This window comes from Pelobates fuscus, chromosome 8 (genome assembly GCF_036172605.1).
Source record: "Pelobates fuscus isolate aPelFus1 chromosome 8, aPelFus1.pri, whole genome shotgun sequence".
Lineage (NCBI taxonomy): Eukaryota > Metazoa > Chordata > Amphibia > Anura > Pelobatidae > Pelobates > Pelobates fuscus.
Window position 1 is genome coordinate 174241514 of NC_086324.1, and position 25262 is coordinate 174266775.

Genomic DNA, 25262 nt, shown 5'->3' on the forward strand with positions numbered 1-25262 from the left:
AACGGTCGCTCCTATATACTAGACACAAGTACTACACCCAAAGCGGAAAATGCGGCCGCATGTTGGCCAGGGCGATACAAAAAGAGAGGCAACTAACGTACATAACCCACATAAAAAAATCCTCAGGGACAATAACCCACTTACTGCCAGACATAATGAGAGAATTCCACTCCTATTACTCAAACCTATATAACCTAAGATCCCAACCACCAGATCCGGAAGCCATCCAAAATTTCCTCGCAAAAAGACTAGCCCAGACAATCCCTCCAAACGCTAGGCAAATACTAGACTCTCCACTCACATCAGAAGAAGTCTCCATGATTATAAGACAACTACCACTAGGAAAGAGTCCCGGGCCAGATGGCTTTACAGCCAAATACTTCAAAACTTTCTCCAAGACCCTGAACAAACCGTTCCTAGCGGCGTTCAATTCCTTAAACCATGGGCACACTCTGCCTCGAGAAACACTAGAAGCGCATATTACACTTATCCCCAAACCAGGCAAGGACCTAACGGAATGTGGCAGCTACAGGCCCATTTCACTAATAAACATTGACCTTAAAATTTTTACAAAGATACTAGCTGTCCGCCTCAAACCATACTTGCAGGGACTAGTTCACCCCGACCAAGCTGGGTTCGTGCCAGGGCGAGAAGCCAAAAATAATACCACCAAAGTGTTGAACCTTATATACCATGCACAGACGAAGGGGGACCCGAGCCTTATCCTCACAATCGACGCCGAAAAGGCGTTTGACAGGGTGGACTGGTCTCTGCTAACAGCCACAATGCAGGCCATGGGCTTCGGCCCCAATTGGCTGTCGTGGCTCTCAGCTATTTACTCTAAGCCGGGTGCAAAAATAAGGGTTAATGGCCAACTCTCAGACACAGTCCATATCTCTAATGGCACGAGACAAGGATGTCCTCTGTCCCCCCTGCTTTTCATCCTAACACTAGAACCCTCCCTTCAGGGGATCAGAAACAACCCGAATATCCAGGGCATACACATAGCCGACCGGGAATACAAAGTTTCTGCCTTTGCAGATGATTTACTATACACGATAAAAAACCCAGAAACCTCACTACCCCACCTGTTGCAAGAGATCGATCTATATGGCCTAGTATCCAACTACAAAATAAATAGTAGCAAGAGTGAGATCCTCCCCTTGAACATTTCAAAGGGGTTGGAGACCAGACTTCAACAGACATACCCATTCCACTGGCCACAGAATTCCGTAAGATACCTGGGAATACAATTGACGAACTCCTTACACAAAACATACGACCTCAACTTTCCCCCACTATTGGCCAACATTGACAGAGACCTAAGAACCTGGAACAAACCTCAATTCAGCTGGCTCTGCAGAGTACACATCTTGAAAATGGCCATCTTGCCGAAATTCCTTTACATTTTACAAACACTACCCATAAAGATCCCAACTTCATTCTTCAAGACAGTAAAGCACTGCCTCTCCAACTTTCTGTGGGCAGGAAAACACCCAAGGACTCAATACACAAACTTAACGAGACACAAAACACAAGGCGGCATGGGGGCACCAGACGTAGAGACATACCATAGGGCAGTCATCCTATCCCGTATCTACGATTGGACTAACAATTACAACCAGAAACAGTGGGTACAAATAGAAGCAACCAGCCTACAAGTCCACATTCGAACGCTACCATGGCATGCCTCAGGCCTGGAATTAGTACGCCCAAACCACAAAGACCATCCAACATTAATCCCTACACTAAGATACTGGAACAATATTAAGAAATCCGACCATGTTGCCCCGCATCCATCCCCACTGTACCCGATTACAGGAAACCCACACTTCAAACCAGGCATTCCACAGAATGCATACCGAGACTTCGGGAACCAACAGGAGCAACTACTCCTGAAAGACGTACTAAACAGTCAGGGAATGGTCCCTATTTCGGATCTAATCCCCACGCCCACACACACACCAATGCAGGGTTACAAATACACACAACTCATGCACTTCCTACAAACTCAACCTACCCTCACACAAGGTAGCAGACCATTGACAGCATTCGAAGCTAGAACCTTTTTGGGGACTATGACAAAGAAACACATCACCGTGTTCTATAAATGTTTACAGACGGATCTCCACGCTCACCTCCCAGAATTCACAAAATCCTGGGAAAAAGACTTAAAGATCACAATTTCACCTGACGATTGGAGAACTATATTTAAAAATGCCTTTAAGTCCTCTAGCAACACTATAACCCAAGAGAGTAACTATAAGCGCATTTCTAGATGGCACTTCACCCCAACCAGAATATGCAAGTTCTTCCCGAACGCATCCAACCTATGCTGGAGATGCAAAACTGACGCAGGGACCCCGGGCCACATCTGGTGGTTTTGCAATGTAATACAATCATACTGGTGCAAAATAACCACCATAATAACACTTATTACGGGCTACGCAATCCCACAATCTCCTGAGGCCTTACTATTCATGCTCTTCCCCACCCCTCTACCAAAATCAATGCGTACCCTACTCTATCATCTGCTTACCGCAGCAAATAGTCTAATTCCCCTCAAATGGAAGCAAACCAAGCCCCCATCCATCAGGGAATGGATTACCAAAGTGGACACCTTTAGGCAAATGGATGAGCTCTCACACTCCTTCTCTGGCACTTACGATGTGTTCACATATACCTGGGCACCCTGGGACAAGTATATTAAAGATTCTGATGGTTCTCCACTCCACGATACTTAACCCACTTGGTTTTTCTTTGCGCCATTCAGACGATTACCTAATATATACGTAACCACACCGTTACAAACTGCTTCTAATACCTCACTGAACTACTGTGTATTGTTCTCTAAGATGACAACAATGTATTTTAGGAATTTGTCAAGCTAGGACTACCCTAAAGTTTGAAACTTCTGTACCACTCGTGCATACTGTAAAGTATTACATGTTATGAGATGTATGACTCCTATATCCTTTTCACATGATGTCAAGTGCAAAATTAAACAATAAAAGTTTAAAAAAAAAAAAAAAAAAAAAAAAAAAAAACATCCATTAACAACAGGGTAACTCCAACCCCGGTGGCTCGGCACATTCAAAACTTTCATGATGGCAAACCTGATAATCTCAAATTCCAAGCAATAGAGAAACTGCTCCCTAACCCTAGAAAGGGCGATTTCAATAAGGCGTTGTTGCGCAAAGAGTCTCAGTGGATTTTTTCTTTCAAGACATTATCCCCTCTCGGCTTGAATGAGGAGTTCAACTACACCCCATTTATACACTAAGGTGGTGTATCTCTGGGACTATGGCTCCGCCTTGGGGACCGACTTCTACAACAATCCACTAACTTGGGCAATTGGAGGGCACCACTATGGATAACTTACCTACCCTTGTGCCCTTTCCCATCGGCATCCACTCCCGATTGGATACTAGACCATCGGGACTCTTTCTGGAAACTGTTGTATTCACCTATCGACATGTTGTAGTATCTTTTTCACTTTATTCCTAGATCCCAGCCGCACTGAGTGCAGACTTCTGACGATCCATTTATGGGTCAAGACCAGCAGAGTCTGTCTCGCGTCATCACCTCTGGGTCTGACTACCAGACTATATCATGTGTCACACTATTTATAGTTGACAATTGACAAGGTCCTACCAGCTTATGTCACAATACCAACCAAACTGCCGGTTTAATATCTAATCCCCGAGTAACCTATAATCGTCAAGACCTTATCGGGATCGTCACTTAATTGTACGATCACTAAGCCTCACCATCATGGACTTACGGCAATAAGCCCTTTTGGGCATTCTATCAGTTATTGGTATTGACTGTCTACACTTATTTTAATTTTAATTTATGTTATTTTCCTTTTTCGTCATACTCTCTTCTTTTGCGTTGACTTATTGGGCATTTGTACTATCCCCCATGGACTCAGCGTAATTTTGACCAATTTGTACACCTCCCCTAAGGATAACGTTGATCATGACTTATCTACCGGAGACGTCTACCGTACAGACTCCGGGCTGAAGTGTGGCACCTATTATCGGTCTCGGGTTTGACACTAACCCGTCCACCTCAAGGTTACCCTGACTCCTCGGACATTATTACGAAAATCTCTTGGTTGACCAAAACCTTGTACTCGAGCGATACTTGTTATTATCATCCAGCATCCCGGTTTACTACCTCACACATACGGGTTGCCTATTTAAGCTCCGGACGAACAGTAACCTTTAGTATCAACCAGGATACTACTTTATTACAACAAAATTAACTTTACCTTTGAAAAGGAACTATTAGGGCAAACATTTATTACATACCCTTCCCTCTTCCTTGTCTCCTACCACTTTACTATACCTGGTACCCACGAAGGCACCATTCTACCCTCCCTGTACTTAAACTTTCTGCTTATCATACAGACATTTATACACTTAACAGAGGGCTACTTGGTAGCGTCTACTGTATATCAAAACACCAGCAATGATAGCCAACTATAGTAAGGTAGTCGAGTAAGGATACTTCTTGTCTCGATTTTACTATCGGGTCACCTACCTTGGTTTGTCCGACACTGGCAACCATAGGTCAAAACAAGTTAGTCTAAGAAACACGACTAACCTGTGATACCAAAATGTATCTACCCATACAGTTCGCCTATCACCGGCAACTATGGGGAATAACCTCGACCTTTTCCTTCATTGACCATAATTTTTATGGGTATGTATGCTTAACCCGGAGGGAGGCACACTGTAATCCGACATTCTTCTAGTCGGTATACGGCTCACCCCCTCCACTAAACCGATACCCGGCTACTCTCTTCTCTCACACTGCCCACTAGGATTGTATACCCTAGTAAATGGTTCCATTTAGGGACCGGTGGTTTGAGCTAAAGATTGGTCGGTGGTACTCTCCATGTCAATACATGGCTTTCCTACTCTCCAATTGAGATATCTTTGGGGACGTACTGACTCTATGTAGGACATCGGTACTGTTTTATCTTAAAAACTATACGTACACTACTACCGTTACCCCGTGATATTTGATATCCCTTACTGTTATCTGCCTCATCTACTGTTGGGTTACTTGTCACCATACCGATCATAGTTACCGCTGTGGTACTAATTACCAGCATATAGATTAATTGCGGCACTTACAGTACTTGCCCAGTTTATGACATTAGGGCACCTATAGTAGTTACACGTAGTATTTAGTTGTTTTTTGACACACTAATTTTTCCTTTCCGTGTGTGTCTCTGCACTTTACTCTTTACCTTTTTCGTTATATTAGTTTTCACTGTATTTACCCCACTCTATTAAAGGGTATTTTAACTGTTCATTACCTATTGCATACACTGCGATCTATATCCTATAGGACAGATTTCTCTCTTTTTTTGTGCAAATTACTTTCACTCCAACTTTCATATCACCTCGGGGAGATAATCCATAGTGACTTCAATAAAGTCCCAGGAATTTTTGTTCAATGAGTTTGCAAGACATGAGATGGGAATGTGAGCTAATTTTTCTTCTATGCTCTGTCTATTCTTCTCAAAATGAAAGTAGTGATCTACATAACAATCTAAAAATCACATAGAGCAACGTATGGCTATATTTATTTATTGGATTCAGAGTAAAGATAGCAGATATTCATTGATAATATATTTATTACTGAGGGGGCAATACTTACTAATCGAAGCAATGAGCAGCACTCAGCACCCACTGGTTATTGATCAGAGACCCTCCACATGTAAAGGCCCCATTATACTTTATGAGCACCTGCCAAGGCCACTCTCCATATTCAGCATTCGCTCCACCAACAATACGGCTGGAGATCACTGGGGAGCCACATGTGGGGGCCGAGGGGAGACTGAGCGAGGGTGAAACTAGAGGAAAAGTAATAAAACATTAAAGAAAACAAAACATTACTCCTTCAGCACTTTTTTTTTTTACATTTAATTCCAGGTGAATAAGTTGTGTTAAGATGTTAAGACATGGAGATTATTATTGAAAACAAAGTTAGGAAGCGAGGATTATGGGAGCAGAGCTTGTGGGTGGGATTACAGATATCCCCCAGTCATGCTTTGGTTATGTTTCTTGGCTGTTGTCACTTATTACGTACACAGCTGGGAAACTAAAGGTAAAGGGGCACTATAGTGTGAGGAACACAAACATGTATTCCTGACACTGTAGTTCTTAAACCACTGTTTAAGTGGTCAGCCCCCCTTACTTTGGGTTAGAATGGTGATTCCACGGGGGAGTCGAGCCCCGCCATGATCCACCTCATTGGCTGACTATTTCAGAATTGATTATCTCAGCCAATCACAATGCTTCCCCCCAGCCCTGCACTTGCTCATACTGACATTACACATCAATACACACCTGTATGAATGCACTAATACTCTGCACCAGTATACACCCTGCTCTCACACACACTTACATTCTGCACAATACATGCCTACATTCACAAACTGACACTTCAAATCAACACATGGTGTATTTTGGATTTGTACTGCACTAGGCATGACTAAATTCGGGTACCCCCAAAATCTAAGTTTGCCCCCCCAATTCGTGTCAAGGCCACTTTTTTGACTGACAGACACATGCCCTCATTGATACATGCACTGATAGCCACTCACTGACAGATACACAGTCATTGGCGCACACATGCATTCATTGGCACACACTGTTTAACCAACACACACTTTCACTGACAGAAACACACTGACACACCCACTCACTGACAGGCACACACTCTCAGATCCACATAAAATGACATACACACACTGACACACACTCACGGGCACACCCATTCTCACTGAAAGACACACACTTTCACTCACTCACAGACACACACTGACAGCTACACTCACTCACAGTAAGGTGGACAGCCCCAGAACATGAGGTACACAAGGCATTTGTCTGGGAGCTTGAGGTGGTGTTTTATGGCGCCCCCCATAAAAGTACCGCCCTAGGCAAATGCCTTGTTTGCCTTGTAGTAAATACATCCCTGTGCACTCACACTATGATATTCTGTAACAATACATCCCTGCACTCACTGACACCCTGCACTCACTGACACTGATACTCTGAATTCACACACAGACATATTGACATTCGACTAAAAAAAACACAAAAAGCATTTGCTGCTACTGCACACACAATCACACAATAATTATACACGGACACAAACAAGTTCACACTTCACAAAAACAATACATACAGACACAACACAAATGCACACATGCAATGGCAAAGTTGCAATGTATATCACTGTATTCACATGCTTTGCTACATTATAGTCCACGCGGGAACTCTAAAGTAATTATACTGTAGAATATATGAGCCCATACATTTTCTTGCAACATTTATTTATTTATTTATAAAATATTTTAACAGGATGGATACATTGTTTTCAAGTACGTAAATGCAAACATACATGTATTTACTAAACAACTAGTTGTGGTGAAGTGGAAGCCAAATTGCAAAACAATGAGGCTGTAATATTCACATTGGAATAATAACTAAATCGAAGAATTGTTCCAGATTAGATCATTTGGCCTCCATTTTTTAATCTGGTTTAGAGTTTACAAATTGTATATGAATTACATATAATGTAAATGTGTATAAATGCATGAGCAGAACTGTATGGCCTTATGTATGTTATCTTGTAGGGAAGGATTTCAGATGGTGACTCAAATACCACCCACGCCCCATATTCTTCATGCCCCCATACCCATGAGTACAATTTTAGCAATTTCTTTATTTAAAAAAAGAAAAACTCAGAATCTCAGGGTAATATTTTAGATTGACTTTTTTTCCAGTAATGTCGAGTTACTTTATCCATTGAGTATGTTTCAAAGAATCTCAAACTACCTGATTTTCAAGGTTAAAGTTAAGGAAACAAAGAAAGGAAAAAAAAAATTGCAACAAAAACAAAACGCAGTGCAATGAATCTGGTTTGAATATTTAACCCCTTCATTAACGCGAATTTTCAGTTTTGCAATATATTCAGAATGCAGAAGATACATTCTATTTTTTATTGTGTCGTTTTTGAAAATGTTGGTTCAATCTGGGTATTAGTTAACAATAGCGTGAGTGCAATAGTGCGTTAAATGAATAATAATCACAGTACAAACTCGGTTATCACTATACATCCCCTAGTATAAGCCCCTCAACTAACAAAATATAAAACGAGCGACTGTCGCTTACAACCAAAGGCAGCTTTTTGACCCCTGTATAAAACGAACGACTTACTTGTGTAGAGTATAAAAAGGGCAGGAACAATGTTGATAATTCCCATTTTGATGTTGCATCCATATGTTACGTTGGGACTCTCAAACACGTCTCATGGTGAAGCTGAGCAGTCTTCACGTCTTGTATGAGCTTCACAGGTTTAATAAACTTCACAAAACCGATTTCACGAAGACAGTGATTATGGTTATTGTGTTGGTTACACATTAAGAAAGTTTTACAGTAAAATGCTTCACACCAGGAAAGGCGGAGATATTTGAGGCTAACTCTTTCACACAGATACCATATAAAACCAGTGGACAACCTGAGCTCTGTCACGTGAGTATTTATGAAAACACTGCTTGGATCAGAAAACAGGTGATATTTCCACAACATTTAATATTTGCTCAAACACTCTTAGGCAAAAGGAAACAAAACAATAAAACAGGTTAAGTGTGTTTTTAGCCCAATAAACAGTATTATGCACTATGGGAAGCAAAAAAAAAACAAAAAACAATCGAACAAATATCAAATGGTATCACGAGAATAGTATTTTAAAATGTGCAAATAAAATAAAGCCATGTGACATAGGCCGATAACAAAACAAAACATATTATACACATATTATAGGTGTTATCGCCGCAACGGACACATATTTAAATACCGTGTCATGAGACTTTTAGAAAATGGCTCTTAAACTTTAAACAAGAACGGCTTGTAGTAAAATACTGCTTTAAATAAACCATGTAATAATATAATAACTAGCTCTACATGGATAAATAATTGGTAGTATAATCGTCCAGTATCCTGGGGGAACACATCGGGGCACACGGGAGGGGTGTAATTGCTTTGATATTAATCACCTAAACTCTAATGTAAAGTTAGTCTGTTTGTTTTATACACAGTGTAATGATTTAGAGACATTATATTTATTATTTAAATTAGTTTACTATAGCCTCGCCTCGATTTAATTCTGCTGGATAAGCTTTTGAAATGATCATAATCTGTTAGAAAAGCTTTAAAGTGTTCAAATTCCCAGAGACTTTAATGGTGATGTCTTTAGATCAATCAATTGATTATTGTCCTTCTAACAGATTGTGATCATTTGAAAAGAATTGTAAAATCATTAAATCGAGGCCAATATCAGAGGCTTTCCTGGGCTTCACACTGTGCCTTGTGTCAAATGACAATACAGCAGCTCACAAATGATCCATTGTAAGTTGTCAGAATCTGCATGGGTCCGTGTACAGAGTGTGTCGAGTATACCCATGTACACCATATTGTAAATTGACTTCATCTCCCTCATTCAGACCCCATCTGCTCTTTGCATCAATTTAAATTAATTTATTATCCGTGAAAACTAAAAATCATGAAAATAGCATATTCTTGATTTTTTTTCTATACATAAAAATAATTCCCGTTTTGTGTCACAGTTTTGTCATATCTACATGGTTTAAAAGTGCTGTTATAGTTAGAGTTTGTTGAGTAAAAATAAATATATTTTTTTAGAATCTTTGCCCTTTATAAAACAAAATGTTCCTGGCACACACCCTGATGACATGTATTGAATGGGACGACGCCAATCAGCTTTTACTAAATGAGGTGGAATGACGAGCATAGGAATAATTATTTAAATTTGCCCTTAGAAATATTTTATCCAAATACAGGACACTTACAATGAGCGATTTAATCTAAGGTGTTTTAGGGAAAGTTTTGGCCGTACCTAAAACACATAATATTTAGTAAATAAGCTCTTGTCCAGTACACTCTGGTCATGAAATTAAGGAATAATATCCTTTATTTAATATTTTTGGAAAATCTTTTAAATTTTTATTTTTTATTTTTTTTTAAATGTGAATATATCAAAAAGTATCAAAATAATATAATATTTTTTCGAAATATTAAATCATTTTAAAAGGGTAACCAAAAATCGTAAATCATTTTAAAAGCGTGTCCAAAAATATTAGATGGAGTCCAATGTGTCATATGCTGCCCCTTTGTAATAAGCAAGCTGAGCAACTTGGTGAATTACAAGTTATCTTTTATTGAATAACAATCAAAAAGTTTCAACAGAAACACGTCTTCATTACAGCAACAATATAGCTTCCATTTTCAATGGTTACTTTAATCATAGGTAGGCTGTCTGACCAGCTTATAATTAGTGACTACACATAAAAGCAAGTTGATGGTGCCCACAATGCCAACCTTTACGGGTTTTGACTTCATTGGCTCCAATCTATTACTATACATTATCTACCATTATTTCATGAAATGGTGATGCCTTCTGGGCATACTTGGCATTACTTGGCATACACCTCAAATAACAGACACCAACTAAATACCCCACACAGGTGCTCTTTATTCTAAGTACTAAAAAGAAAAAAGAAAGTTATAAAAAGTGTGTAAACAAGTTTTCTGTAATTTAGAGAGAATGTGGGCTTTGTGCCAGTTTATACCATGTGATCGTAGCAGGCATTGCCAAGCCAGGGGAACCTTAATCCAAATAGGGGATTGTGGAAACAACTGCTGGATGACCCCCTCATCTGACAAATCATAAACTCTCAGACTGGAAAGAACACATTTTATTACAGCCTAAATCTTGGAGCCACTCACAATATATTCGCATTGTAAAAACCTAGCACATATTTTATTACAATAGTAAAAGATCCTTGGGCCAGCGTAAATGTCTATATTTAGAATGATATATTACTTCAATGTTACATATACTCTATCCTAACCATCTGCGCATGTAAAAAAGGGACATTGCAGCAAATATTTTAGAAAAAAACAGCAATAATGCCTACATGTGGGAAAGCGACAGTTTTTGATTTTTCTCAATATCAATTGGAATGGGTGAAAGAGATCATTTCAGAGAAAATGCACCATAACTAGCACTCCCTATTAAGTCTCCTATTATTTGGTATTATTAGAATTATTATAAATTTATTATGGAGTCATCTTTGTCAGCGATGTGGAATACTGGTTGATCCGAATCTTGTCGTAATTGGCCCCTGATCTGGTTTAATAAAATATTGGAAAAAAATACATTAAAAAAAAAATTCCCCTAGAAAAGTCATTTACCTTTAGAGGGAGAAAAGAAGCTGTTTTTATAGAAAAAAAAATAAATATGTGCCCAATTTCACCATACATTATGATCCCCTAAATAATTGATTTTCCCACCTCTTACTGTCCATCACTCATTTAAACCCGATGGCTAATCCAAGTCACGCATCCAGGGCCCATCAATTCCCAAAAATAAAAATTGCTTTGTTCTGTATATAAGAATGTGAATTTGTTCTGTATTGTATTAAATTCTGTATAAAATATTATATTACATCTCTTTGGAATTCATTGATAATATATTGTATAAATTATAAATAATCACAAAAACTAATTCACAAAGAATACATTATCAGCTCACGCATGTCCCCATGTTTTATGAGCTATTCATTGTATATGTAGGTTATTAGCTTATTTAAAAATTAGGCTAATTTTGGCTTGATAGAATAGTTAGAAAATGTTCTCTATTAAAAAAAAAAAAAACTAAGGAAACTCGTGATAAGGAGAAGGCAAACCGATAAATGGACATTGTGACCATGTGCTTGTGCAACCATGTAATTACTGTTTTTAGACACCGTGGAGTTGAACATAGATTTTCTTAATGTAGTTTTGGTGGTGACAGCAGTGGTAGTACGGGTACTGGTGATATTAATGGTGGCAGTAGTACTGGTACTAGAATTAGTACTGTTGTTGGGTAGATCCAAGATCTTCTCATGCAGCCAAGAAGAGAAGCTGGACACTTTGGTGTAGACACCTGGGCGGCCTGGCTCAGCACAGCCTTGTCCCCAGCTCACAACGCCAGTTAAAAACCAAGAGTTTCCTAGTTTGCATGCTAATGGGCCTCCAGAATCACCCTAAAATGAAGAAACATGCACTCAGACTGATTTTATGGACAGATATTTTGGGGTTTTTCTGGAAACAGTATCGCCATAGAGAACAAACTGTGAAGAGTAAGTCATAATACAAAAATAGTATTATAATTGGATGACCATTGATAGCTCTAGCTCTCATAATAAAACAAACACATACAATTCTATAAACTTAATTAAATCTGAATAATCTGTAATTCATAAACACACATGCATGTTCAAATTCTATTCCTTTATTTTTTAATCCCATCCAATTAAAACCCAATACATTTCCATTATGTGCATCCCTTGGGTTTATTTTTAAATGCTCTCTTTCTCCAACTCCATCTTTGAACCCTCGTGTCTTTTTGTCTTTTGTCTCTAGCTCACACAGCTTACCTGTCTAGATTGACATCCTAGATTGACATCCTTAAATCTGCCTTACTGTGCAGTAGGTGTTTCGTTCTCACCTGGCAAGCATCCTTCTTCCCCTCCGGGTATCCAGCACAGATCATTTCTTCATAAACCACAATCATTGATGGGTGAAGTGAATAGGTTTTGTGATAGATGTCATCACAGGCGGATGAGTTTATAAGAGGAAGCTGCACTTCTTGGAGGGTCAATGGAGAGGGGAGGTTCACTGTAATAAATGGGTGCAGACATGGTAATTGGTTTTATTCCAGCTCTGTGCCTCCAGGATTATATCCTTAAACTGGTGAACAAAGAAAAGGAACAAAGGGCACTGCCTGTAGAGTATATATATATATATCGTTATATAGAATAGAAGTAAAATAAAAAATATTTATTGGTGAACAAGATACAAAGTGATTATTTCATACATCCACTGCTGAGCCTTCTGTATAAATCCATACAGGGGCCTACAGAGATACTATGCAGAAATAAGAAAGGTTTAAAAAGGACAATTAACAGCACCTAAATCACAGCTGTTCTCAGATCTTACACTGTCTCCACCGTTACAGTCAATAGTACTTTTGGCAGTTAGTTCTGCTGCACAAAATTTGTAACCGTAAACAGGGTATGGGAGACTAAAGTCGTCTGAGTTTAGCTCAGATCTTACACTGTCTCCACCGTTATAGTTAGTGGTACTCTTGGCAGTCAGTCCTGCTGCACAAAATCTGTAACCACAACCAAGGTGCAAGAGACTTAAGTCGTCTGAGTGGGGTCTCTATCGTTTAAGGCAATAGTATCTCAATGTAGTTTCCAAAAGTAAAAGTGTCAACTGTAATTGGAATTATACCGTCTGCACGAGCAGTTAATACCTTATTATATTACGATCATCAACGATATCCATATAGGTTACGGGTATATCGGGAGGGACACCTAGGTTATAGCCACTGACACTGATTGTGCCTATACACTATTTTTTGTGTTTAACACATGCACATATACTTCATTGTGTTAAGATTCTAGTTATTTAGACGCAAGCCAGCTAGTGACTTTAAAGGAAGGGGCCCTTGAAGGCACAGTTAGTATTTCCTATTTATCTACTGTGATTTATTTAAATACCTCTCTCCTTTTGTACCTCTCTTTTTCCTGCAGTTAGCTCTCTTATCTGGTAGGTGCCCTTGAAGGCACAGAGATATACCTTCTTTCTCTCTGTCTTTTCTCTACATTGTATTTGGGGTAATTTACTATCTAGCACCCGGAGTAGAGTTTATTGCAGGATTCGAATGTACCACTACCATAGCTTGCAGTCTTTTAACTTTAAGACAGCATTCAGGCAGCACGGGTCTCCCGTGGTAATTCCAATTACAGTTGACACTTTTACTTTTGGAAACTACATTGAGATACTATTGCCTTAAACGATAGAGACCCCACTCAGACGACTTAAGTCTCTTGCACCTTGGTTGTGGTTACAGATTTTGTGCAGCAGGACTGACTGCCAAGAGTACCACTAACTATAACGGTGGAGACAGTGTAAGATCTGAGCTAAACTCAGACGACTTTAGTCTCCCATACCCTGTTTACGGTTACAAATTTTGTGCAGCAGAACTAACTGCCAAGAGTACTAATAACTGTAACGGTGGAGACAGTGTAAGATCTGAGAACAGCTGTGATTTAGGTGCTGTTAATTGTCCTTTTTAAACCTTTCTTATTTCTGCATAGTATCTCTGTAGGCCCCTGTATGGATTTATACAGAAGGCTCAGCAGTGGATGTATGAAATAATCACTTTGTATCTTGTTCACCAATAAATATTTTTTATTTTACTTCTATTCTATATAACGATATATATATATATACTCTACAGGCAGTGCCCTTTGTTCCTTTTCTTTGTTCACCAATTTTCACGTAGGGTTAACCCCTTCACTGCCTTGATATTTTTACACCAGGCTTTTCATTTTATGTAAACTTATATCCTTAAACCTATCATTTGTTATCTGAGGTGGAATATATGAGGGGGCCCAAAGAATGTAATAGTCTATCCCATCTTTACCTGTGTGGGGGTGAGGAGTGATGTACGCACTGCAAACCTGGACATTTAGAGCAGAGACTCCTAACCTAGTTCTCAAGGCACATCAGTGCAGAATTCCTTATTTTGTTCCAATGGGAATGCTGCCAACACATTGATCATTGGTGAGCCTCAAGGGCTGGATTGGGAACAACTGAATTTGGTTGGTATTGGTTGCTCATTCACTATGGATAATCAGAGTAATCCATATGGTGCTTATGGCTACCAAACTGTTTATGGCATCTGATGTGGAAATCAAGGAGACATGGAGCCATATGCCTCATTTGGCAAACTTCTTCCATTTTCTCAAAATTGCTCATTGTACATATTGTATCCAAAATAGTTTCCTTACTGTGGCTATCAGCTATTCAGGAAAACAAATGTCAGAGTCCTCTGCTCCTACTTTCACTTGGAAAGTGTGTCTAACAAATTTAGAAAGCTTATTAAATCAAGGCCTCGGTCATAAAACTTATAGAGAGAAAAAAAAAAAAAGTAGAATTAAAGTTTACTCATAGACAGGGCCGGGGCTACCATTAAGGAGAATAAGGCATTCGCCTGGGGCACCGACCTACAGGGGGCGCGATCTACAGGGGGCACCAACCGGGAGGTTTCTGGGTGGGCTGCTCCTGTGGGTGGGCAGTGGGCTGCTCTTGCCTGGGGTCTGAGCGCTGGGTAAGTGGCTGTTTTGCCACCCCCCAGCGCAGCCATATCTGGTGCTCCCTCTTCCTCCCTGTTGCTGCAGTGCTGATCTGCTCAGGGAGAGGGGGTCTGTTGACCCGACCAGAGCACTCTGCTTCCTGCAGGCACAAGGAACAAGGACACAAGGAACCAGGAACAAGGACAGATACCTGCAAGATGGTCCCCTTCTCCTCCAGTTACATCACTAGCACAGGTATGGCATAAGAGGAGATGGTTATTATTGTGTGTATGTGTGCGGGTGTGTGTTTTAATAAACTGACTATATGTAAACTGGTGTGAGTGACATTGTGTGTGTGTGTATTTCAGTGAGAGTGTGCATGTTAGTGAGAATGTGTAAGTGACTTTGTGTTTGTGTGTATGTGTGTGTATGTCAGTGAGAGTGTGTGTGTTCGTGAGAATGTGTAAGTGACATTGTGTTTGTGTGTATATGTGTGTATGTCAGTGAGACTGTGTGTGTTGGTGAGAGGGTGTAAGTGACATGTGTGTGTATGTCAGTGAGAGTGTGTGAATAAGGCATTCGCCTGGGGCACCGACCTACAGGGGGCGCGATCTACAGGGGGCACCAACCGGGAGGTTTCTGGGTGGGCTGATTCTGTGGGTGGGCAGTGGGCTGCTCTTGCCTGGGGTCTGAGCGTTGGGTAAGTGGCTGTTTTGCCACCCCCCAGCGCAGCCATATCTGGTGCTCCCTCTTCCTCCCTGTTGCTGCAGTGCTGATCTGCTCAGGGAGAGGGGGTCTGTTGACCCGACCAGAGCACTCTGCTTCCTGCAGGCACAAGGAACAAGGACACAAGGAACCAGGAACAAGGACAGATACCTGCAAGATGGTCCCCTTCTCCTCCAGTTACATCACTAGCACAGGTATGGCATAAGAGGAGATGGTTATTATTGTGTGTATGTGTGCGGGTGTGTGTTTTAATAAACTGACTATATGTAAACTGGTGTGAGTGACATTGTGTGTGTGTGTATTTCAGTGAGAGTGTGCATGTTAGTGAGAATGTGTAAGTGACTTTGTGTTTGTGTGTATGTGTGTGTATGTCAGTGAGAGTGTGTGTGTTCGTGAGAATGTGTAAGTGACATTGTGTTTGTGTGTATATGTGTGTATGTCAGTGAGACTGTGTGTGTTGGTGAGAGGGTGTAAGTGACATGTGTGTGTATGTCAGTGAGAGTGTGTGTGCCAGTGAGTGTGTCACCAGTTATATTTCTAATACATTAATATAATTATATATATTATATTTAAAAAAATGTTTTACTTACAGTGTGCCTTTCAGACAAGTTCCCTGTAGCATACATTAAATACCACCATTATCATAAACTAAATGCACAATAGTATAAGTTAAATCCCACCAAATGAATTGAATACATTATTTATAACAACCATAAATGTATTCAATGTAAAATGAATATGTATTAGGCAGTATGTGCGTATGGATGTGTGTATTAGGCAGTATGTGTGTATGCATGTATGTATTAGGCAGTATGTGCGTATGGATGTATGTATTAGGCAGTATGTGCGTATGGATGTAAGTATGGGCAGTCTGTGTGTGTGTGTGTGTGTGTGTGTGTGTGTGTGTATGGATGTATGTATTGGCAGTCTGTGTGTGTGTGTGTGTGTGTGTGTGTGTATGGATGTATGTATTAGGCAGTATGTGTGTATGGATGTATGTATTAGGCAGTATGTGCTTATGGATGTAAGTATGGGCAGTCTGTGTGTGTGTGTGTGTGTGTGTGTGTGTGTGTGTGTGTGTATGTATGTATGTATTGGCAGTCTCTGTGTGTGTTTGTGTGTGTGTGTGTGTGTGTATGGATGTATGTATTGGCAGTGTGTGTGTGTGTGTGTATGGATGTATGTATTGGCAGTGTGTGTGTGTGTGTGTATGGATGTATGTATTGGCAGTCTCTGTGTGTGTGTGTGTGTGTGTGTGTGTGTGTGTGTGTGTGTGTGTGTGTGTGTATGGATGTATGTATTGGCAGTGTGTGTGTACTGAATGTGTGTGTTAATATTGGACAGTCTTTTTTTTCCCCTAAATGTCTGCTCACTGTGTCTCTCCTAAAATGTTTCCTAGTCTGTATTGGTTTCCTAAAAACCTCAACAATCTCTCTATCCCTTTCCTAATTGCCTTCCCGGTTCCCTTCCCTAAATGTATCACTGGTCTCTCTGCTTTCCCTTAGACATCTAGGACTCTCTTCACTACACAGTGATTTGAGATGACTTAATACAACTCTTCTGTTTTGGCCTAAATGTTTCAAGTTATATTTCAACCCACTGTTTAATGAATAGACAGGGAAAAGAAAAGAAGAGAAACTGACGGAAGATAATTACCGGGTTATTCACTAAAGTGAGAATTGTAAGTGTAAGGGCAGAGTAGCCAAATCTGAAGAATGTTAACGGGTGTTTTGACAATAAATTAGAAGTTCACTTTGAATTCCCAACAATTCTCACTTTATTGAATAACCCTATTGGAATAAAGAGAAACAGGCTGGAGAGAACCAGTGGCATAGAGTGAGCAGATAAATCATGAACATAGAGACTGCAAGCTTTGGGAATCAGAAACAAAGGAGAAAGCTGGGGAGAAACGCTAATGAGAGAGATTGGGCACTATGGAGGAAAGGAACAGCTGATCAGACCTAGTTAAAAACCAAATGGCAAAATTCATACCATTTAGAAGAACTCGCCAACTCCGCTACAGTCACAGTTAAGCTGTTTTTGCTTAAACTGTGCAATTCGGTTTCCAATTCACTGAATTCAGAGTTTAGTGAATAAACTTCTGAGAGAGGGTAGTTGCATTCAAGAGGGGGCTGCAAAATGGATCTTTGCCTAGGGCGGCAAGAATCCTTGCACCGGCCCTGCTCATAGCTAACTTTTTGGGGGCATTCTTTAAACTACGACATTAAATTAATATTTTTGGATATGTTTTTGAAATAACTATGTTTTTTGGATAAACTTTCAAAATGATTTAATATAATGAAACTTATCCGAATGGTGTAATATGTTGGTATTTGTTCATATATTGATATATATATTTTATAAAGGATATACTGTATCAAAAAATTTTTAAATCAAGGTCATTTTTCTATGTTTATCTTTCAGATCTGATCAATTTTGTCTAGTGTTATAGACTCCTAGATTTTTGGTTAAACTAAAACCACATTTATTTTAACTTTACGTATTAGGCCAGAGGTGGGATAAAGCTATCTCAAAGCACACATGCTGTTTATTCTGTGTGATTAAAACCTCCTTTAACTTCAGTTGTAAAATGTGAAGGTAGATCTGACTATGACCTCAATTTAATAATATTTCAAATGAGTCAATACTTTTAGAAGACTTCCAAATGGTTTATTTACAAAAATCACCATTAAAGTCTATGAGGATTTTTGTAGATCAATTAATTGAAAGTTTTTTTTTTAACATAATTGACTCCTTTGTAAAGTCTATTCAATTAAGGCCTATGTCTTTGTTGGTTATAGGTACTCACCACCAGATTGAATATCACCCCAGCCAGTGGCCCAGCACATTTTCCCCCCAGGGAACGTTTCATTGGAAGAAGGAACACATATTGGCTGGATGTAGTTTGTGAAGTTCACTGAATGCTTCAGTTCCACCACCGCTATGTCCCCAAAGTTGGTATTTGAAGAGTATGAAGGGTGAATGGTATAAGATTTCACTAGTGCAACGACACTGTTTGAGGTTGGCTGTGTCAGATTGTAGTAACCAAGGAGTATCTTGAATTTATCCACTGAGTGGTAACTGGAAAAAAAAGAAACAACAATGAAAAATAGCCAATGTCCATATAGAATGATTTCTTTTCTTTCTTTTCTTCATCCCATCCCACTAAAACTCTGTTCTCACTCGAAGAGGGACAAGGTCGGCATTGCTGAGTAGACTGAGTAAAGCGACACAGGTGAAATATTTTGACGTCTCAATGTTGGTACACAATGAGGTGTCAATAAAACTGGAACTTGATCTGCTTGAGCTTAGTCAATATGCCATTGCCGTGTGAGACATGAGAATAGACTATATTTAATGGACAGTCAGTGTTCGAATTTGACTATTAGTCTCTATGGTCTTCACTCCCTGCACACCACAGTGACATAATCAGACCCGATTACGTTCTAAATCAAACACTGTCTGACACACGGTGTATGTGTATGGCTGAAGGATCATGTCATATAATAAAGGTATGGATGAGTTAATTCTGTCCTTTCTCGCCTTGACTACTGCAATCCGCTTCTCAGTGGTCTTACGTGCTCCCAACTTGCGCCGTTACAGTCCATAATGAATGCAGCGGCGAGGCTCATCTTCCTGTCCGCCTGCACCTCCCATGCCTCACCCTTCTGTCAGTCCCTACATTGGCTTCCCATAAAATATAGAGCTCAATTTAAAATTCTGGTTCTTGCTTTCAAATCGCCACATAATGCTGCTCCCACCTATCTATCCTCCCTTATACACAAGTATGTCCCGTCTAGGCCCTTACGATCTGCTGAAGACTTACGTCTATCTTCTGTCTGTACTCCCACCTCTGATGCTCGCCTGTGGAACTCGCTTCCCTCCTCCGTTAGATACTCACCCAGTCTCCACTTCTTCAAAAAATCGTTAAAAACACACTTCTTCATAAAAGTGTATCAATTAAACTGTTAATAGCTCCTGACTGATTCCTCTTCTGCAACTGTCACTAGTCTAATACTATCCTTACCTTTTGTGTCATTTTACCCCACTCCCTCTAGCATGTAAGCTCATTGAGCAGGGCCCTCAACCCCTCTGTTCCTGTACGTCCAACTTGTCTGGTTACAACTACATGTCTGTTCGTCCACCCACTGTAAAGCGCTGCGGAATTTGATGGCGCTCTATAAATATCATAATAATAATTCTGTACTAACAATCCACTGAATTGTTATAAACACTGTCTACAAACTTCAGAGCGTTTCTGAACATATGTGGGGCTGGGATTAATATGAAAGTTTTTCTAACAAATTGTGATCACTGGAAAAGCGTTTCCAAAGATATTAAATTGGGGTATTTGGCCATTGGCCTCAATTTATTACATTTGAATAAGCATAAAAAAATTATTAAAATCTGTTGGAAAAAAAATCTTTTCAGATGATTTGTCTGCAGAAAACGCAATGAAAGTCTCCTGGTATTTTAGTAGATAAACTATTTGGAAAGTTGTCCTTACAGATTGTAATCATTTGAAAAGATTCTCCAAAATAATTAAATTGGGGCCAAAGATAGTGAAGGTTTATCTTTAAATCAAAATACAGAGAGAAAGAGCAGCAAGTTAAAAAACGCAACCTGAGTCAAAATGACCTTATTATATTACGATATTATATAATACGATATTATTACGATATTATTACGATATTATATAATACGATATTATTACGATATTATTACGATATTATATAATACGATATTATTATGATATTATTACGATATTATATAATACGATATTATTACGATATTATTACGATATTATATAATACGATATTATTACGATATTATTACGATATTATATAATACGATATTATTACGATATTATTACGATATTATATAATACGATATTATTACGATATTATTACGATATTATATAATACGATATTATTACGATATTATATAATACGATATTATTACGATATTATTACGATATTATATAATACGATATTATTACGATATTATATAATACGATATTATTACGATATTATATAATACGATATTATTACGATATTATATAATACGATATTATTACGATATTATTACGATATTATATAATATTATATATAGTTACACATACATATATAAATATGGACCTTCCCTTATCAGGTTTACTTCTTAGATATAAAAACCCTATTACTTATTTAAAGGGACACTATAGTCATCAGAACAACTGCAGCTTAATGTATAATATACAGCTTAATGTACAGTATACAGCTTAACGTATAATATACAGCTTAATGTACGGTATACAGCTTAATGTATAATATACAGCTTAATGTACGGTATACAGCTTAATGTACGTTATACAGATTAATTTATAATATACAGCTTAATGTACGGTATACAGCTTAATGTATAATATACAGCTTAATGTACGGTATACAGCTTAATGTATAATATACAGCTTAATGTACGGTATACAGCTTAATGTACGTTATACAGATTAATTTATAATATACAGCTTAATGTACGTTATACAGATTAATTTATAATATACAGCTTAATGTACGTTATACAGATTAATTTATAATATACAGCTTAATGTATAATATACAGCTTAATGTGCGTTATACAGATTAATTTATAATATACAGCTTAATGTATGTTATACAGCGTAATGTATAATATACAGCTTAATGTACAGTATACAGCTTAATGTACAGTATACAGCTTAATGTATAATATACAGCTTAATGTACGGTATACAGCCCAATGTACAGTATACAGCTTAATGTATAGTATACAGCTTAATGTATAATATACAGCTTAATGTACGGTATACAGCCCAATGTACAGTATACAGCTTAATGTACAGAATACAGATTAATTTATAATATACAGCTTAATGTACGTTATACAGATTAATTTATAATATACAGCTTAATGTATGTTATACAGCTTAATGTTTAATATACAGCTTAATGTATAATATACAGCTTAATGTGCGTTATACAGATTAATTTATAATATACAGCTTAATGTATGTTATACAGCGTAATGTATAATATACAGCTTAATGTACAGTATACAGCTTAATGTACAGTATACAGCTTAATGTATAATATACAGCTTAATGTACGGTATACAGCCCAATGTACAGTATACAGCTTAATGTATAGTATACAGCTTAATGTATAATATACAGCTTAATGTACGGTATACAGCCCAATGTACAGTATACAGCTTAATGTACAGAATACAGATTAATTTATAATATACAGCTTAATGTACGTTATACAGATTAATTTATAATATACAGCTTAATGTATGTTATACAGCTTAATGTTTAATATACAGCTTAATGTATAATATACAGCTTAATGTACGTTATACAGATTAATTTATAATATACAGCTTAATGTACGTTATACAGATTAATTTATAATATACAGCTTAATGTACAGTATACAGCTTAATGTATAATATACAGCTTAATGTACGGTATACAGCCCAATGTACAGTATACAGCTTAATGTATAGTATACAGCTTAATGTATAATATACAGCTTAATGTACGGTATACAGCCCAATGTACAGTATACAGCTTAATGTATAGTATACAGCTTAATGTATAATATACAGCTTAATGTACGGTATACAGCCCAATGTACAGTATACAGCTTAATGTACAGAATACAGATTAATTTATAATATACAGCTTAATGTACGTTATACAGATTAATTTATAATATACAGCTTAATGTATAATATACAGCTTAATGTGCGTTATACAGATTAATTTATAATATACAGCTTAATGTATGTTATACAGCGTAATGTATAATATACAGCTTAATGTACAGTATACAGCTTAATGTACAGTATACAGCTTAATGTATAATATACAGCTTAATGTACGGTATACAGCCCAATGTACAGTATACAGCTTAATGTATAGTATACAGCTTAATGTATAATATACAGCTTAATGTACGGTATACAGCCCAATGTACAGTATACAGCTTAATGTACAGAATACAGATTAATTTATAATATACAGCTTAATGTACGTTATACAGATTAATTTATAATATACAGCTTAATGTATGTTATACAGCTTAATGTTTAATATACAGCTTAATGTATAATATACAGCTTAATGTACGTTATACAGATTAATTTATAATATACAGCTTAATGTACGTTATACAGATTAATTTATAATATACAGCTTAATGTACGTTATACAGATTAATTTATAATATACAGCTTAATGTACGTTATACAGATTAATTTATAATATACAGCTTAATGTATAATATACAGCTTAATGTGCGTTATACAGATTAATTTATAATATACAGCTTAATGTATGTTATACAGCGTAATGTATAATATACAGCTTAATGTACAGTATACAGCTTAATGTATAATATACAGCTTAATGTACGGTATACAGCTTAATGTATAATATACAGCTTAATGTACGGTATACAGCTTAATGTATAATATACAGCTTAATGTACGGTATACAGCTTAATGTACGGTATACAGCTTAATGTATAATATACAGCTTAATGTGCGTTATACAGATTAATTTATAATATACAGCTTAATGTACAGTATACAGCTTAATGTACAGTATACAGCTTAATGTATAATATACAGCTTAATGTACGGTATACAGCCCAATGTACAGTATACAGCTTAATGTATAGTATACAGCTTAATGTATAATATACAGCTTAATGTACGGTATACAGCCCAATGTACAGTATACAGCTTAATGTACAGAATACAGATTAATTTATAATATACAGCTTAATGTACGTTATACAGATTAATTTATAATATACAGCTTAATGTACGTTATACAGATTAATTTATAATATACAGCTTAATGTATAATATACAGCTTAATGTGCGTTATACAGATTAATTTATAATATACAGCTTAATGTATGTTATACAGCGTAATGTATAATATACAGCTTAATGTACAGTATACAGCTTAATGTACAGTATACAGCTTAATGTATAATATACAGCTTAATGTACGGTATACAGCCCAATGTACAGTATACAGCTTAATGTATAGTATACAGCTTAATGTATAATATACAGCTTAATGTACGGTATACAGCCCAATGTACAGTATACAGCTTAATGTACAGAATACAGATTAATTTATAATATACAGCTTAATGTACGTTATACAGATTAATTTATAATATACAGCTTAATGTATGTTATACAGCTTAATGTTTAATATACAGCTTAATGTATAATATACAGCTTAATGTACGTTATACAGATTAATTTATAATATACAGCTTAATGTACGTTATACAGATTAATTTATAATATACAGCTTAATGTACGTTATACAGATTAATTTATAATATACAGCTTAATGTACGTTATACAGATTAATTTATAATATACAGCTTAATGTATAATATACAGCTTAATGTGCGTTATACAGATTAATTTATAATATACAGCTTAATGTATGTTATACAGCGTAATGTATAATATACAGCTTAATGTACAGTATACAGCTTAATGTACAGTATACAGCTTAATGTATAATATACAGCTTAATGTACGGTATACAGCCCAATGTACAGTATACAGCTTAATGTATAGTATACAGCTTAATGTATAATATACAGCTTAATGTACGGTATACAGCCCAATGTACAGTATACAGCTTAATGTACAGAATACAGATTAATTTATAATATACAGCTTAATGTACGTTATACAGATTAATTTATAATATACAGCTTAATGTATGTTATACAGCTTAATGTTTAATATACAGCTTAATGTATAATATACAGCTTAATGTACGTTATACAGATTAATTTATAATATACAGCTTAATGTACGTTATACAGATTAATTTATAATATACAGCTTAATGTATGTTATACAGCTTAATGTTTAATATACAGCTTAATGTATTATATACAGCTTAATGTACGTTATACAGCTTAATGTTTAATATACAGCTTAATGTAAAGTATACAGCTTAATGTAGTTGTTCTGGTGAGTATAACCACTGCCTTCAGGCATTTTCATGCAAACACTGTGTTTACATTGCCCCTAGGGACACCTCCAAGTGGTCACTCCTTGGATGGCCACTGGAGGGGCTTCCTGGCTCAGTGCTGCACAGTAGGCAGTATTGTGTTCAGCGTTTCCACGCTCTGCATGGGGACGCTGAATTCTCCTCATAGATATGTATTGCTTCAATACATCTCTATGAGGAGGTGCTGCTTGGCCAAAATGACTTTTTGCCCCACCCCACATC

The 25262-nt window shown here is 37.3% G+C and overlaps 2 protein-coding genes across 2 annotated transcripts in view; both read right to left on the reverse strand.

Annotated features, from left to right (window-relative positions):
* LOC134572067 (uncharacterized) overlaps nucleotides 1–8485 on the reverse strand; it is a 333780-nt gene extending 325295 nt beyond the window's left edge. Inside the window, exons 1-2 of the mRNA XM_063430868.1 lie at nucleotides 8244–8485; nucleotides 5677–5872 (exon numbers count right to left, since the gene is read on the reverse strand). Coding sequence (XP_063286938.1) covers nucleotides 5677–5872; nucleotides 8244–8289 — 242 coding nt within the window. The 5' untranslated portion in view covers nucleotides 8290–8485. The remainder of the gene's footprint in view (nucleotides 1–5676; nucleotides 5873–8243) is intronic.
* Nucleotides 8486–10577: 2092 nt separating this feature from the next.
* LOC134571384 (transmembrane protease serine 9-like) overlaps nucleotides 10578–25262 on the reverse strand; it is a 71247-nt gene continuing 56562 nt past the window's right edge. The window contains exons 15-18 of the mRNA XM_063429586.1: nucleotides 18771–19042; nucleotides 12598–12767; nucleotides 11795–12133; nucleotides 10578–10589 (exon numbers count right to left, since the gene is read on the reverse strand). Of these exons, the coding sequence (XP_063285656.1) occupies nucleotides 10578–10589; nucleotides 11795–12133; nucleotides 12598–12767; nucleotides 18771–19042 (793 nt within the window). The remainder of the gene's footprint in view (nucleotides 10590–11794; nucleotides 12134–12597; nucleotides 12768–18770; nucleotides 19043–25262) is intronic.